This window comes from Gracilinanus agilis, chromosome 4 (genome assembly GCF_016433145.1).
Source record: "Gracilinanus agilis isolate LMUSP501 chromosome 4, AgileGrace, whole genome shotgun sequence".
NCBI lineage: Eukaryota > Metazoa > Chordata > Mammalia > Didelphimorphia > Didelphidae > Gracilinanus > Gracilinanus agilis.
Window position 1 is genome coordinate 470,260,780 of NC_058133.1, and position 17,575 is coordinate 470,278,354.

The following is a 17,575-nucleotide window of genomic DNA, read 5'->3' on the forward strand; positions in this document are numbered from 1 at the left end:
ATGACTAGTCAAAAAGTAGAATTTATAATGATCTTTGAGAAATTCACTCAACTTTCTTTTAAAGTATATGAAATTTACAAAGTGGAAAAAGGCAATAACATTTACTTGAGGAAATAATTTTAAATTATTTTACATTTCATTTATTTTATTTTTAACTTATATAATTATATAATATTATATGATTATATGATTGTATAATTATATAATTATTTAAATTATTATATAACAAATTTGGTTGGAAAAAGGGAAAGCCTAAATAGTTTTTTTTATTTTAAGTTTATCTCAGTAAATTTATATAAATAGCCGGCTAATAATATTACTTTCTGCTGAATAACACAGTAACTGAAACACATATTTATTGTGTCTCATATACGCATAAGAAATATGTTAAATATAATCCCATCCTGATATTATTTAATGAATATAAAAAATAAATTTAATCTGATAAGCCAAACATCACTTTAAGTTTTTTTTTTCTAACCAGTCTTCTCCCACACATGTGGCAAAACTATGAGATTTTTGTGAAGATAACAGATAATCTTATTAAAAAACCTCTCTAAACAAGGTGGGTCACAAAACAGGGATATGTATTTTCACCAAGATGCCAAAGTTACATGGAAGAGGTATTTCTTGCAGATGCTGTTCGGTGATGTTCTTTAAGGATGATAGTTTAATTGGTTGCATCAAGTCCTAGAATAACACAGGGTCTGATAGATTAAGTTCAAAATCATTGAAGAGAACATGGTTTATTACAGGAAAAGCCAAGAAGGTAAAAATACCTTATTGTTCAGATTGTGACAGGCAGTTGGATGCCCATAATTATATCTATTTGGGCAGACAGGAAGATTGATAGTGAGTCGAACATAAAGTTAAAACAGGAGGAGAAGAAAGGGTCGAATCATTTTTGTAAAATGTTAATGAACCCAAACTATATTTTTAATATTAATATTCTATCAGTGTTGCATAGCTATAAGACATTGCACATTATAGTCTACAACCAACCAATAAGCATGTCTACTATGTTCTAAGATTTGTTAGGCAGTGAGGATATGAATAGAAAGAATGAAACAATACTTACCCTTAATGAGCTTACTTTCATCACTAATGAAGGAGACAACTAAAAATGTGTGTATTTATATACTCACACATATAGAATATGAAGAGTATATTTTCATACAAGTAAATATTAAATATTTTGGGAGAGATGCTCCTAGGAAAGAGAGGGATCAGAGAAAGCTTTACGGAATAGACTGTGCATAGGCTGAATTTTGAAGAAAAAAGTCGTTCTGTGAGGCGAGATCATGATAGACAGAGATACAGCCATTGCAAAGGCACAGAGAGAGACTAAGTGTCATGTGTGAAGAAAAGGAACAAAGAGAAGGCCAGGTTGGCACTACTGTGTCATGTAGGAAGGACGGTAATGTCTAATGAGGTTAGAAAGACAGCCTGGGGCCAGGTTGTAAAGAGCAGTAAAAACAGTTGATATTTTATAAGCTAGAGGCAACAGGAAGCTACAGAAGCTGACTGAGTAGGGGAGTGCCATGGTTAGAGCTGCACTGAAGGAAAATCACTTTGATAGCAGTGTAGGAGTTCAAGTGGAACGGGGCCTGATTTGAAGCAGAAAAACAATTAGGATACAATGTCCTAGATAATGAAAACCTAAACCAAATTGATAAGTTATATGAGTGGAATATAGAACAGGTGTCAGACATGATAGACGTCTTAAAAGCAAACTGTAAGATTTGGCAACTAGATATGTGGAGTGAGGGAGAGAGCAGAGTTGAGAGTAAACCAAAGGTTACACACCTTCAATAAAAATAAGGAAATTTGGATCAAATGTAATTGACTTTGCTACTAAAAGCAATGCAGTGATCCAGGACAATTCTGAGGGACTTATGAGAAAGAACACTATCCACATCTAGAGTAAGAATTATGGGAGTAGAAATCCAAAAGAAAACATATGATTTATCACTTGTTTATATGGGTATATGATTTGGAGTTTTGGGTTTGTTTTTTTAACCCTCACCTTCCATCTTAGAATCAACACTGTGTATTGGGTCCAAGGCAGAAGAGTAGTAAGGGCTAGGCAATGGAGGTTAAGTGACTTGTCTAGAGTCACACATCTAGGAAGTATCTGAGGTCATATTTGAACCTAAGAGCTCCTGTCTCTAGGGCTGGCTCTCAAACCACTGAGTCACCCAGCTGGCCCCTTCCTTTTGGTTGTAAAAGAAAGATTACTCTATTACAAAAATGAATAATACGGAAATAGGTTGAGTGATAATATATGTATAACACAATGGAACTGCTTGCCAAGTCTGGGAGGGCAGGAGAAGAAAGAAGGGAGGGAGACAACAAGAATCATGTAACCATGAAAATAAATTTTAAATAAAATTTTTTAAAAATAAGGAAATCTGGAGAAGAGGTGGGTTTGGGGTGAAAAAGAATTAGTTCTGTTTTCGATATGCTGACTATGAGACACTGATAGTTTGAAAGGTCCAACAGACAATGGTAATATGGGAAAGAAGCACAGCAGAGAGACTCTAGGGCTGAGTCATTTGCCTAAAGATGCTAATTAAACCCACTGGAGTGGTTGAGGTCATCAAGAGACAGAATGTAAAGAGAAAAGAAAAAAGGTCCAGGCCACAGCTTTAGGATGAATACCCATGGTTGGGAGAGTGACATAGATAATGAACCAGCAAAATATATGGAGAAGGTCTAATCAGAGAGGAGGAGAGTAAGAAGAGAGTATTCCACAAAAAACAGAATGGTGGAAGAAGACTGTCAATAGTGTCAAATACAGAAAACAAATAAAAAAAGATGAAGACTGAGAAAAGACTGTCGTATTTGGCAATGAGAAAGTGTTGTCAACTTTGTAGAGAACAGTTTCACCTACATTGAGAAACCATACTTCAAAAGGTGGAGGAGTGAAAGAGCAAAAGAAGAAGAGGTAGTGAGTATAAACAGCTTTATCAAAGAGTATGGCTGAGAAAGGAAGACAGAAAAATAGCTAGTCAACATTTTTTAAGGATAGGAGAAACTCCACCATTCTTGGAAGCAGTAAGGAAGGAACCATTTAAAATGGAAATGAAGTATCTCATTAATTTAATTGAATTGAACCCAGAGAGCAATGGAAAAAGGTACTGGAGCAGGAGGCAGGCAAAAGTTGAACTGAAATGAGGAGGATGTAATATGACACAAATAATTAAAGAGAAGCAGAGTAAGAGATGTTATGAAAGTAATGTATGAATGAAAAAAGATGAGCTGGTCACATGACAGTCTGAGTGCTCCACTTGTATATCCTCATGACGTCAAGAAAGCAGGGAAGGCATCTAGCACCTTGGGGATACCTTTTGTGAGGGATCAGACAAGGCTAGATGGGCCTGTTACCCTTACAATGGTAAAGGGAATATCACATCAATGAGGACACAGACCCAAATGACTATTTGACTAGGCATGTTAAATGACATGCTTGCCATAACTAAGTCTATAGAGCTTCTCCTAAAACTGTTTTTGCACATACTTCCATGCAAAGAAGGGTTAACAGTCTATACTACAGTTCAAGAACTAAAAAGACCATTTCGTTATTTTTTTTGAGGTATAATTCTGAAATATTCACCATAAAATACATTTTGGAATTACCTGCTTTATTTTATCTATAACACTGTATATTACCATTAAACATTATTATAGAAATTACCAATTTATACTTTCTGGATTTTGTAAAACCTTTAGCTATCAAAGGTTTAATCCACAAATAGGTTCCCCAGATATGTCTTTTCTCAAGAGATGCTAAAGAAAGTAACACCTACTGGTCCAAAAGTTGATTTACTTGAAGCCTTCTCAGAAAAATATCTATGGTCTATAACCAAAGAACTACTTCTAAGCTTTCAGAAAAGATGAAACTGACCTAGGTTTCATGAGACTGAGAGATGCTTCAACAGATCCAAAGTTGGACTGGCTACTTCTTAAGGACCCTTAAGCTCTAGATACAGAAGTCTATGTCTTTGGTATGAGTTACTTCCTCTGCTTCGAGAGTTCACATCTTTTTGTAAGGCAGGCAGTCAATCAACCAGCATTTATTAAGTGCCTATTATATGCAAAGTACTAAGGATATAGAGAAGGCACAAAAAACCCAAAGCAAAACAAAACCTGTCCCTGCTCTCTCAGAGCTCACAGAGTTGTAGGTCTTTCTCTGATTCTTTTGCTATTTTGTGGATACCTCAGGCCACCTATTTCACTAGTCACATATATCCTTGATCATGTCCTTGTCACTTCTTACTATTGAGTCAATACTGGTAAAGTTTATATGGTGCTTATAATCAGGATGTGTCTTTCTATTCATTTGGGGAACACTTGCAAGTGAGACTTCATTGTAATTTTGATGGTCCATAATTTGTGGCAATAGAATATGACAGAGAGAATAATGTAATTAAATGTTTTAGTTTTGAGGGTAGCAAGCACCTGAGGCCTATTTCACATCCTCTGCTACCTCTCCTTACTATCCAATTCTGCACTCAATGACTGATGATCAACTGATGCCGTATGGTCTACTCTAATGTAACAGCACATCATATTTATTCTATATTCATTTTGCCTTTCTTTTCTGGGCAGCTAGGCTCTTAGGTGACTATAGAGGTAACTAGAAGGACCTGGATTATAAGGCCTGCTGCAGTCATAGGCAAGGAAGTGCTCCCTTCTGTTCAATGTAGATCTTTCCCACCCTCCAAGGACAGGCTAGCATTTATTTCCTTAATCACCCAAAAGACTGAGACAGCTACTTAGAACATTTAACAGTAAGGAATGCCTCTATTATACGAATCGGGGAAAGTAAAGATTCCTGAGACACTTATAGGATTCACTTTCCCTCAGCATTAATTGCAACACATAGTAAGTGCTGATTGGCTGACTTTCCTTTTGCCATGGGCTTTGTACACAACTTACAAGTCTAGCTCTTCTGGCAAGCAGAGTCTGGCTGGGGCTTTCTTAGTCCTTATATCTGTCTGTGGTATCTTCCTGGTGTGGTCACCTTTTTTCCTCCAAGAAGTTGTTGTGACAATCACCTCCTGCTAGGCAACAAGCACCCAGATATAAGGAGCTCTTGAACTCCAGGATAATGATTTGCCAAGGTACAGTGAGTAGAGTGCTGGGCCTAGAGTCAGAAAGAACCGAGTTCGAATTTGACTTTGGATACTTACTAGCTGTGTGACCCCAGACAAGTCATTTAACCTCTGCCTCCCTCAGTTTATTTGACTGTAAAATGGGGACCATAAAAACACCTACCTTCCAGAGTGGTTGTAAAGATCTAATGAGTTTATATAATAATAATAATAATCACTTTAACACATTGCCTGGCATATGGTAGGCACTACATGTGAGAGCTTATTATTATTATTATTATTATTATTATTACAAATTTATTATCATTACTACCTAGGATCAGGGAAAGGAAAAAAGAGGCAACTAGGGAATCAAGGTTCAAACTCAGAATCATCTAGGCAAGTATATATTCTGTCTGTTGTATGCAGACACCAGTGGTATGACAGATCACTTCTCATCTTCTCTGTTAGATGTTCAAGGAAAAAGCTGCCTCTAAAGCCCAAGTAACATACTTCAAAAAGATGAAAGTTAGAATCTCTTTTATTTTGTTTTTGTACAAGATGGTTTCCATGACACCCCTGATGATCCTGGTGACTATGTCTCCCTTTTGATACCTTACTTGATAATGAATAGTTACTTCCAAAACTACATCTGTTAAACTGCATAATGTGTCTATTTCATTATGATCATGTATAATCATACGCCTTGAAGGGCATGGTGTTTGATAATAGTTTTTAAGGTTGCATGTTTTCTCCAGCTGTGTAATTTCTTGTAATCAACAGAACAATGGGATGTTATATTCTTTACATAGATCCATCAATCATGTCTGAAGATTTAGGCTGTTGTAGAAAATTATTGTGAATGCCTTCCTTTTTCCACTTCAACTTTTCAAACATTAAAGCACTATATTAATGTTTAGTTACTGCATAAAGATACAGGTTAATAAGAGCTGATGTGCTTTTGAAACTCTTTTTGGAGAAATAACTCACATTTATATAACACTTTGAGGTTTGTAAAGCCTTTTATATGAAAAAAAATCTATGATGTAGTTGCACTACTATTTTACAATTAGGAAAGCTGAGGTTGATTTGCCACAGACACATATCAAGGGTGGGATCCAAACCTTCAATTCTCCTGGGTCAAGTTCAGAATTCTTTCTACTACACAATGCTCCTAGGAAAGACCCATTTCTGTAGCACTGCTAGAAGGTAGGGTGAAAAAAATAAAAGCAAAACTCCTTTGCTTTTCAGCTTATTGGGGGTCAGAGGGAATGAAAGAATGAAAGGAGAGCTTAAATAAGGAAACAATAAAAAAAAGAATGTGGAAAGGAAGAAGAGGATCCAGACCAATGTCAGGAGTTTCTAGCAGAAAAAAATACATCATGAAGAAGGAAGAAAGACTATAGGATCTCTGAAAGGTTAAAAAAAGTGAGTGGGGACCTGCTGAGGTCTTTTGCTGGTCTTCAGAGATGATAAAAAGGAATAACAGGCTAACATAATAAAAATGACCATTCTACCCAAATTAATTTACTTATTTAGTGCCATAACTATCAAACTACCAAAAAACTTTTTTACTGAATTAGAAAAAACTATAGCAAAGTTCATTTGGAAGAACAAAAGATCAAGAATATCAAGGGAAATAATGAAAAAAGTGTGAAGGAAGGTGGCCTAGCAGTACCAGATATAAACTATACTATAAAGCAGCAGTCATCAAAATGATATGGTACTGGCTAAGAGACAGAAGGGAGGATCAGTGGAATAGACTTGGGGTAAGTGACGTCAGCAAGACAGTCTATGATAAACCCAAAGAGCCCAACTTTTGGTACAAAAATCCTCTATTTGACAAAAACTGCTGGGAAAATTGGAAAACAATATGGGAGAGATTAGGTTTAGATCAAAACCTCACATCCTACACCAAGTTAAATTCAGAATGAGTGAATGACTTGAATATAAAGAAGGAAACTGTAAGTAAATTAAGTGAACACAGAATAGTATACTTGTCAGATCTATGGGAAAGGAAAAAATTTAAAACCAAGCAAGAGTTAGAAAAAAATTACAAAATGTAAAATAAATAATTTTGATTATATTAAATTTAAAAGTTTTTGTGCAAACAAAAACAATGCAAGCAAAATCAGAAGAGAAACAACAAACTGGGAAAAAATCTTTATAACAAAAAACTCTGACAGAGGTCTAATTACTCAAATATATAGAGCTAAATGAATTGTATTTAAAAATCAAGCCATTTCCCAATTGATAAACAGGCAAGGGACATGAATAGGCAATTTTCAGATAAAGAAATCAAAAGTATCAATAAACACATGAGAAAGTGTTCTAAATCTCTAATAATTAGAGAAATGCAAATCAAAACAACTCTGAGGTACCACCTCATACACCTAGCAGATTGGCTAAAATGACAGCAGGGGAGAGTAATAAATGTTGGAGGGGATGTGGCAAAATTGGGACATTAATGCACTGCTGGTGGAGTTGTGAACTGATCCAACCATTCTGGATGGCAATTTGGAATTATGCCTAAAAAGCTCTAAAAGACTGCCTGCCCTTTGATCCAGCCATACTATTGCTGGGTTTGTACCCCAAAGAGAAGATAAACAGACTTGTACAAAAATATTTATAGCCGCGCTTTTTGTGGTGGCAAAAAACTGGAAAGCGAGGGTATTCCCTTTAATTGGGGAATGGCTGAACAAATTGTGGTATATGCTGGTGATGGAATACTATTGTGCTCAAAGGAATAATAAACTGGAGGAATTCCTTGTGAACTGGAAAGACCTCTAGGAACTGATGCAGAGCGAAAGGAGCAGAACCAGAAGAACATTGTACACAGAGACTGATACACTGTGGTAAAATCGAATGTAATGGGCTTCTGTACTAGCAGCAATGCAATGACCCAGGACAATTTTGAGGGATTCATGGAAAAGAACGCTACCCTCATTCAGAGGAAAGACTACAGGAGAGGAAACACAGAAGAAAAGCAACTGCTTGAACACATGGGTTGAGGCGGACATGATTGGGGATGTAGACTCGAAACAACCACACCAATGCAACTATCAACAATATGGAAATAGGTCTTGATGGATGACACATATTAAAACCAGTGGAAGTGAGTGTCGGCTATGGGTAGGGGGAGAGGAGGAAATCGGGGGGTGAAGAGGAAAGTAAGAACATGAATCATGTAACTATGGAAAATTTTTCTAAAAAATAAAAATTTAAAAAAAAAAAAGAAGAGAGGACACATGTTATAAAGCACAGGAAGAAGGTTTATTGTGGTTGATGTTTTCCTGCTGAGAGAGAGCACAGAAGCCTAGTGTTGCCCCAATAATGTGCAACAGAGATGTTTAAAGGAAATGTAATAGTTTCCAGAAGTTTATCAAATCTAATTCCACCATTTTTGGTAATCATTGTAAGGATAAACCATTCTGCCAAAGGGAATTTAGAGAATGATTTTGTGGTTTATGAAGCTTTGAACAGAAAATAAAGCCCTTATAAGGGTCATGGCGGGTAGTATTTTCATCCCTGCTGTTGATTGTAGGTAGAGGTTTCAGAAGAGTAAGTCAGGTATCAAAAGCAATAGGCAGTTAAGAAGTTGGAGTCAGAGAACAGTATTTACAAAGATTAAGATAGAGGAATGACAGAATCTTCATTGGAGCAGTACAATTAACAAAGGCCAGGAAAATATATTTTTCTATTGTGTGAAGGAAGTAATTTCACATGCCTCATACTGGATAATGAAGAGAATTCATAGATTCTGTCTGGAGAGATGATAACTAAGATTCACCCTCACTCATTTCCTAACCTTTTACAATTTGGCTTTTATCCTTACCACACAACTGAAACAGAGCTCTCCTAGGTTACCCAAAATTTCAGGTCTTCTCCTTCCTTATCTCTCTTAAGTGTCTGACATGGTCAACTACCTATTTTTTTTCTTTCTTACGAATGTAAATCTAAATAACAACAAGCAATATAGGTACATATTGTTGAGACTTCTCCCCAAGTCACATATGATGCAGTAGTCTTACTTTCTTTGATGCTGTTTCTGCAGAGCTGCCTCAGAAAGCTGTCCCTGAAGGATCAGTCGTCTCTGCTTATCAACATCTCCCTCCATTCGAGCAAAAGCGTGAGAGCCGATGAAGGAGAGATCAGCTCCCAAGCCCTCATCTTCCTCTTCCAAGTTGTCTGCAACAGCAATATTGGTGCTAATAAAATGTTTATGACAGAAATAGAAGGACTTTTTAAAACTAGCATACCTGCATGCTAAATATATATTTTTAAAATTCTGACCCAATTATGAAGTCAAATATATTTATCTAAAAAAGAGGAATATAAAATTGATGATTTATTTCTTAATATAGCCTTCAACTCTTAGGTATATATATATGTGTGTATATATATATATATAAATTTTGTTTAATGTAGCTTCCAGGTGGCAACAATCACGCAATCTGCTCAAGAAGACAGGATTTCAACAGAGGTCTAAGTCACAAAGACTAATGTAACCAAAAACTCAACTTTTCACTGGATCCAAAGCTTAGTGTGATAGAATAAAATAGCCTCTCAGAGGTCACAGTAGCCTTTCTGATTCAATTCTAATTCTTTATTGATTCATTAATAATAGATGCTCTCAAGATAGAGCTAATTGTTCAACTCACCATCCAGAGCACCTGGTTTTTCACTTATCCTAATCTGTCGCTCTGGTACTACTGGCTCCCCTTCTGCATTTCCAATATCTGCAGGAAGGTAGGGCAAAGACTGACTTTCTTCCTTTAATGACCTTGGAAAATATAAAGGCAGTAGCTTTCTGTAGGTGGCCTATAAACAGAGAGGAAAGCAGTTTGTGAAAATAACAGTAAGTTCTTCAAAACAAGACATGAGCAATGCTTTCATATTTTCATGTCTAGTCAATAAGACAGTTAAGGTGGGAGGGTAAGGGAGGAGAAGTTAACCTATCATTCAGCATATTCATGAGTAGTACACATCTACATAGGTATGTATTTTGTGTGCATGTGTATGTTGTATGTTTCTTTTCGTATTTGTGTAAATCCTATAGCAGAGATCTGAAACAAACTGATCATTACAAAAAAGTGTTAATTAGTTATGCTAATTTTCAGACCTTTGAATTGACCCCAAACCAAATACTAATTATTTAATTAAACTCTGAATGGAACCACAATTTAAAAAACCCTCTAATAAATCAGTTTAAGTTGAAATTGAACTGATGCATTTCCTAAAATCCTTGATGCCAAAATGTTAACCAAACTAAATGTCTTTCAGTTTAAATAGGTGTTCTATAGTTCTAATCAGTGGGCAAAGGTTAGACATTAAATGTTAAGTTATTCAGGATGCATCTGCTATCAGCACTCTAAATTTGCTAGAGTAAGAAACACCATGTCAAAACATCTATTTATTTTCTTAGGATTTCTGACCAGATGACACAATTGGTAAAATACCTCTTCAAGATCAGAGACAGCAAATACTACTTTTTCAATGGTCTCCCCATGAATCTCTAGGAATCTTCTCACTGTGCCTATGGGAAAGAATTAGAAAGACTATACTAAGCAAGAAACCATAATATGGAAAAAGTTGACCCTAAAAAAAGGTTACAGTCTGTTATGAACTATACATATTTACTTACATTCCACATGTCACTTAATTATGTGCCTTTAAGAATAACCTCTCAGTGGAGAGTAGAATTCTAGATCTACTTAAAATGCACTGATAATCCTTAGGGTTCTGGTGAGTCATATCCTGGGTGTCCCAAAACTCTTAGTGCTATTTTAAGCTATTAAGACTTGATGAAAAAACAAGCTAAAGTTCTTTTCTTTGCAAATTATAAAACTCCTTTTAATTTTTAAAAAAATTATAAAGGAGAAAGTAGTGCTAAAACTCAATATATGAAGCTTAAAATTACATTAACACTTTTGGGACACCTTATAAAGCACTGTCCACTGTATTTCACATACTCCCCCTCTTAAAATATTCTCTATTCCAATCAAACTCCCTCTCCAAAAAAAATCCCTTCCCTTTGTGCCTATGTACAAACTGTCATCAAATCTAAAGAAATTCCTTGCTCACCTTTATTCCAAAGAATCCATTTTCTTTCATGGGATAGGTAAGTTGTAACAACTTGTGTTTGAACTTTCCTGATCTGCCCCCACAACTTACAACCACATCTCTGCTTCCAGTTGTCAGAGCTCTTTTCTCCTTAAAGTTACTTAATTTTTTTTTTAAACTTATGTGCTGGTAAATTTTGTTTTCTCCAAGTAAAAAGGAGTATCCTTGAAATCAGGGACTGTATTGTTTGTGTCTTTATATCCTGAGCATCCAGCATTGTGCTTATATATTATAGATTCTTAAAGAATGTTTGTTGAGGCAGAGCCACAGTAGCAGAATAAAGGCAGGGATTCACCTCAGCTCTCCCAAATTCCCCTCCAAATAACTAAAAATAATGCCTCAAAACAAATTCCGAAATGGCAACACAAAAGGATGGGGTAAAACAATTTTCCTTCTCAAGACAGCTTAGAAGGTTAACAAGAAAGATCTGTATCATTGGGTTAAGAGAGAAGCATAGTAGCAGCAATACTGTATGATGAAAAACTGTGAATGACCTAGCTATTCTGAGCAACACAGATCCAAGATAACCTGAAAGATTCATGATGAAAAGTACCATCTGCTTCCAAAGAAAGAACTGATAAATGCAGACCAAAACATACTATATTTTACTTATATTTTCTCTTTTTTTGAGGTTTTTCTTTAAAAAAAGGATTAATGTTTTAAAATATTTTACATGACTGCACATGTAAAATCTATATCAGGTAGCTTACTGCCTAGAGCAGTGATGTGCAAACTATGGCCCGCGGGTCAGATGCGGCCCCCTGAAATGTTCTATCCAGTGGGCAACATTATTTCTAATCTGACAAAAACAATGTAGAATACAATACAATGAAACTTCAAAAGAGTTGCCTTGTAGCCTTAGAAACAGACTGACAGATGAGCATTTCCTTTCCTTTGGTCCCCTCTTTAAAAAGTTTGCCCATCACTGGTCTAGAGGATACTGAGAGAGAATTTGGAACTCAAAATTTAAAGAAAAAATAAAAGCTAAAAATGGATTTTACATGTAATTAGGGACAAATTAAAAAATTTAATGTTAATAAAGCTTAAGATTAAGTTAATAGTTAATTTTAATATTAAAAAATTTTAAAAGAATGATAAACAGCAAATATGAATGTATCTATAAACAAAGTAAAGATTATATATAAAATCATGAATCCACTTATTTTTTTAGAGCATATATTAAATTTAACATAGTACAAACTCTGTCTAGTTTGTGTCACTTTCTGAATTTCCTTCTGTTCTCTTCTGGATATTTTTAGAATGTCTCATTGATGATTTTTTTATTTTTCATTATTAATACTATCTCTTAACTATTCTCTTGAAAGAATCAAACCCCTTTCTTGTAACAAGTATGGACAAGCAAAACAAATTCACAAATTGTTTCTGCCTCATTACAAACCTATGGTCCACCACCTCTCTTCCAAGGATAGAAATCATTCTTCTTCATGAGTCTTCTGGAATCATGATGGTCACTGTATTTATCAGAATTGTTTAGAATTTCAAAGTTGGTTTTCCTTATAATACTGTAGTTCTTGTATAAATTGTTCTCTTGGTTCTGCTTATTTTGTTTTATATAACTTTTGGCAAGTCTCAGATTTATCTGCATCTGTCCTTTTTGTCATTTCTTATAGGGCAATAATATTCAATCATATATATATATATGATAATTTTTACAAGCATTTCCCAGATCTTTGCAACAATAAAACAGTCTTGCCATAAATATTTTTGTATATATGGGTCCTGTACTGTACAAATGATTCTTCTTTCTATTTCTGACATCTCTGGGGACATATGCCTAATAAAAGTTTTGTTACGATAAAAGGGAATGTACTGTTTGATGACTTTTTGGTAGAGTTCTAAATGGTTTTAAAGAACAGCTGAATGTAAAGCTATATCCACACTATATTAACATGCTTGTCTTCCAACAATCTTTTTCTTTTTTTTTTTTAAGTCTTTATCTTTCTTTGTATTGGTTCTGAGGGAGAAGAATAGTAAGGGTTAGGTAATGGAAGTTAAGTGACCTGCCTAGGGATACACAGCTAAGAAGTGTCTGAGGCTATTTTTGAACCCAGGATTTCCTGAGTCCAGGACTGGCTCTCTAATCACTGAGCTACCTAGCTGCCCCCTTCCCACAAGCATTTCAAAAAATGTTCAACATACATTTAAGCATTTAATGTATGCCAGACCTCATAATAATGTTTTTGAAAATCTGATGGGTATGAGATAAGAACTGAGTTGTTTTAATTTATTTTTTTATCATTAATTATTTCAAGGTATTTTTATAAGTTCTACCTTTCCTTTATTTTTCTGAGAATTGCATGTTCATATCCTTTTACCATTTATAATAATTTTACCATATAATGGGGAATGGCTTTTATTCTTATACCTTTATATTAATTAATACAGCTTCTCTATCAGTCTGCTACCAAGAGAAATTTTCTGGAGTATTCTTTCTAGTTAACCAAGATCCTTCTAATTCCAATTGCATTTTGTTATATAAAAGCTTTCTTAAAATTTTAAGGTTGATGGCTTATGTGGGTTTATTTTATTTCTTGTTACTTTTATCAAAGTTGTTTTACTTTTTATATAAAATCTCTAGGGTTCTCCAAATAAACCATTATATCATCTATCAAAGCTATGATTTTCTTTATTCTTAAATAACATTTAGTCTCTCAGGTTTTTTTCTCATTTTATGCTGTTGCTAGTATTTTTAGTATTATATCAAATTAAGTATTGACAGTGGGCTAGACTCTAGTTTTATTCTGATATTATTAATCTGAAAGGCCTCTAGCATTCTCCATTTACAGATGATTCTAATTCTTAGTTTTATAAGGATGTTGTTTACCATTTTAAAAAAAGCTTCATTATTGTCATTCAGTTAACTGCCAGAGCTACTATATATCTAGATTTTTAAAAATTAGACATGGATCCTTACCATTAAAAAAAAAAAATGGTTATATTTGTCAGTCTAAAGGACTACATTGAGGTTTCTATCTATTAAAATTTTGCTATTTATTTTCTACAATTTAATTTACTTTTATTAAGTAGTAATATGCTATACTTTTAAGTTTCCATATATTAAGTACTGATATTGTCCAATTATCTATGGAGGCTTTAATAATGTACTTTTGCTGCTTATTTTTTAAGCATATATCTGTATTTTATGTTACCAGGAGGGAGAGTCTGACTACCACTCCTGCTTTTGTGCATTTCCTTGAGGCAAAATTGTTAACATTCTTGGAGTTCTGCAAATCCTTACATTTAAGTGTGTTTCTTACAAACAACATTTAGTAGATTTTGCTTTCTAATCCATTCTGCTACCTTTCCTTCTAGAGAAAATGACATTCACATTCATGGCTATAACTGATAATTGTTTCCCCCTATAATATCCTCTTATATTTTTTCCTCCATTTATTTCCTTCCCTTTACCTTGTTATTTACAAAGAAATCAGGGAAAGAAAAAGAATAATATAGATATTAAAAATCTATAATTGAAATAGTCTCATCTCATTGCCCTGCCCCTCCTCTATTTACCTGGCTAAAATTCTAATTAATGATCATTATAGTTTCTTGCTTGCTTTTTAGTTTTCCCTTTATGACAGCCTCCCAAGCTGAAATGTTTTGGTAATAACTACTTCCTCCCCTAATTTATTCTTCCTCTTAAATTTTTTCTTCTTCTTCTTCTGTTGATTCTTATGTTTTTCTTCTATGAGTTCACTAATTTGCTAAATTCATATAAAAGCTTAGGAAATATCCACTCTTCTGACACCTTCCCTCCATCTTTGTAAATACTTCTTCTCATGCATCCCAAACATGAAAAATAGCAAGTCCCCCACTTTTATTTCTTAATTTTCCTCCTAGTGAATTCCTTTTCCCTTTGATTTTTTTCTCTTGAAACAAAGTTTAGAATTTAAAATTTAAAATCTTGCTTGTCTTTTCTTATTCTCTCTATGACAGTGGATTCTGAAAGGTTACTTGTCTTTTCTTAATATATTGACATGCAAGCATTTTATCATTTAGCCCCATTCAATCGTTCAAATATATTTATCTTTCTTGTCTTCTGTGTTGGGCAAGGTTTTCCAATTGTTTTAAGCTATATATTCTCCTGATTTTTTTCTCAAGAGCTCTAATTTCATTTTTATCTTTTGCTTTATTTCTCCTAACTAATATTGAGACTGTGGCTCTATTGGTACCTATTGTGGAGTTACTCTATTCTTCTGATGTTCCCTACTGTTCTAATTTTAATTCATAGCATTTCTTTCTGTCCTGTTTATTTGTATCTCTAGCCTGAGTTTCTGATTTGAGACTTTATTCCTGGGCTATGCTCTGCCTCTTATGAACTCTTGGATGGTGTAGGCAGGCAGGATCTGTTTGGTTGGGGTCTAGGTGTTGCTGCTTCTTTAGTTCTAGATGGGGTACATTCAGCAGAAATCCTTAGCTTTAATCATTTCTTTTTGGATCAGCTTCGGTGCTGTCCTTTACTCATCTCTCCCTCTTCCTTAAAAATGTCCAAGCAAATGCCAGAAATCATGCAGGTCTCATGTCCCTGTATAGCCCTCTACCCTGTGGCTCTGAGTACTTTAAGGCTGTTCCTGTCTCTTTATGTAGTTACCAATTAGAAGTTGGTTCTGTCCCTTCCTCCCTTTCCAATGATCTGACTAGTTTCAGATTCTTTTATAACAATTGGGACTAGATTCCTTCCCTCTGCTCTGATATCCCTACATGCTTCAGCTCTACTAAATGGGGCTCAGGCTGGTTTCAGGATTCCCCAATTTGTTCCCCCTAAGAGCATCTGTTGACTTAAGGCACTATATAAGACAGCTTGGGGTGACTTTTGTCTCCTTTTTTTAAGAGCTCTCATATAGTGCCTTAGTTTCTTTCTAAGTTCAGCTAGATAGAGACATTAGTAAGATATTTCATGGTACCATCCTGACCACAATTTACTTTAAATTTACAATTTAATTTGTATATATTTTATTTATGGACATATATGTTATTTTCTCCCACTGAAATGTAAGCTCCTTCATGAAAAGGGCTATTTTCATTTTTAACTTGGTATTCCCAATGCCTAACAAAGTATTTGGCACAAAGGAGATGCTAAATAAATCTTTGTGGAATTCAAATGAATTCTGAAAACATTCTGGGAATAGAAAAATAATATGCAGAAGCAGGAAATGAAGGGCATGTGAGGAGAACAGTTTGGCTGAAGCCTAGAGGAGACTTCATGGAGGTGAGTTGTAAGAGTTGATATTAGAAAGGTAATATGGTACCAGTTTACGGAGGGACTTCAATATGAAACTGAAGGATGCATACTAAACTACATATGAAATGGCTTTTGAGCAGAAGAGTGATATAATTACATATAAGGATGAGAAGGAAAAAGTCTAGGGGAAAAAAAGTATAAAGGAAAGATGATAATAGGAAGAGTGTTAAAGTAAGAAGACTAATTAGGGGATTATTATAATGGACTTTGAGGGTTAAAAAGATAAGGAATGAGATTAAGAAACAAAGAAATAAGAAGCAGTAAGTATGAGGATGTACTAATGTTGGCAGTAGCAAAAGTGCTATATGCCCAATGGATACTTGCCAAATGTCTACTTATGACACCTGCTTAGGAAATCTTAATTTATTTAATCTGGTACCATCATCATCACCAAAACCTCATATAGTTTTCAAGTAACTTTCCAAAGTTTTCTAAGTGCTTTAACACTTTATCTTATCTACCTTTCAGATCAACCATGTGAGAAGGAACAAAGATGGTATCACAGAAGGGAACTGAAGCTCATATGGCTTGGGTGACTTGCCCAAAGAAAACAGATAATGGTGAAGTTCTGACTATAATATGTACCTGATTCTTGATCCACTTCTTTTCTATGTAAAGATTTTACATGCCTACGTAAATTTCTAAAAATGTTACAAAAGAAGCATCTCCTTAAAATAAATATCAGTAGGGGAGGGCTAAGAGGTATCTGGAAAATATCAACATGGCACAATATATTGTGGAAGAAAATGTCCAATTTAAAAATTATAAAGATACATATACTTTTTATTTATTATCCAAAATAGCTAGATGTTTGCCTTTTTCCTTCTTCAAATCAGGAGTAAAGGCATCATATGTAAGACTTTGAAATCTTATTTATCCATATAAGTATTATGGGCTTCATGACCCACTTTTTTTATACTAGACTGCAGAGGGAAAAAACACAACAGAAGGTAGTAATTCCATTGGTGACTCTTAAGTCTGGTCAATTCCTCTTCACATACTCTGATACAGGGACATTAACTTTCTTAAGAGTTTGTCACACATAACTTTACATCTTTCACCTCTGGGCATTTTTACTAGCTTCCCCCAAGCC

General features: G+C 34.6%; 1 protein-coding gene across 1 annotated transcript in view; it reads right to left on the reverse strand.

Moving 5' to 3' along the window:
- GDAP2 (ganglioside induced differentiation associated protein 2) overlaps positions 1-17,575 on the reverse strand; it is a 70,662-nt gene that overhangs the window by 39,139 nt on the left and 13,948 nt on the right. Inside the window, exons 5-7 of the mRNA XM_044672492.1 lie at positions 10,556-10,632; positions 9,758-9,917; positions 9,128-9,284 (exon numbers count right to left, since the gene is read on the reverse strand). Coding sequence (XP_044528427.1) covers positions 9,128-9,284; positions 9,758-9,917; positions 10,556-10,632 — 394 coding nt within the window. The remainder of the gene's footprint in view (positions 1-9,127; positions 9,285-9,757; positions 9,918-10,555; positions 10,633-17,575) is intronic.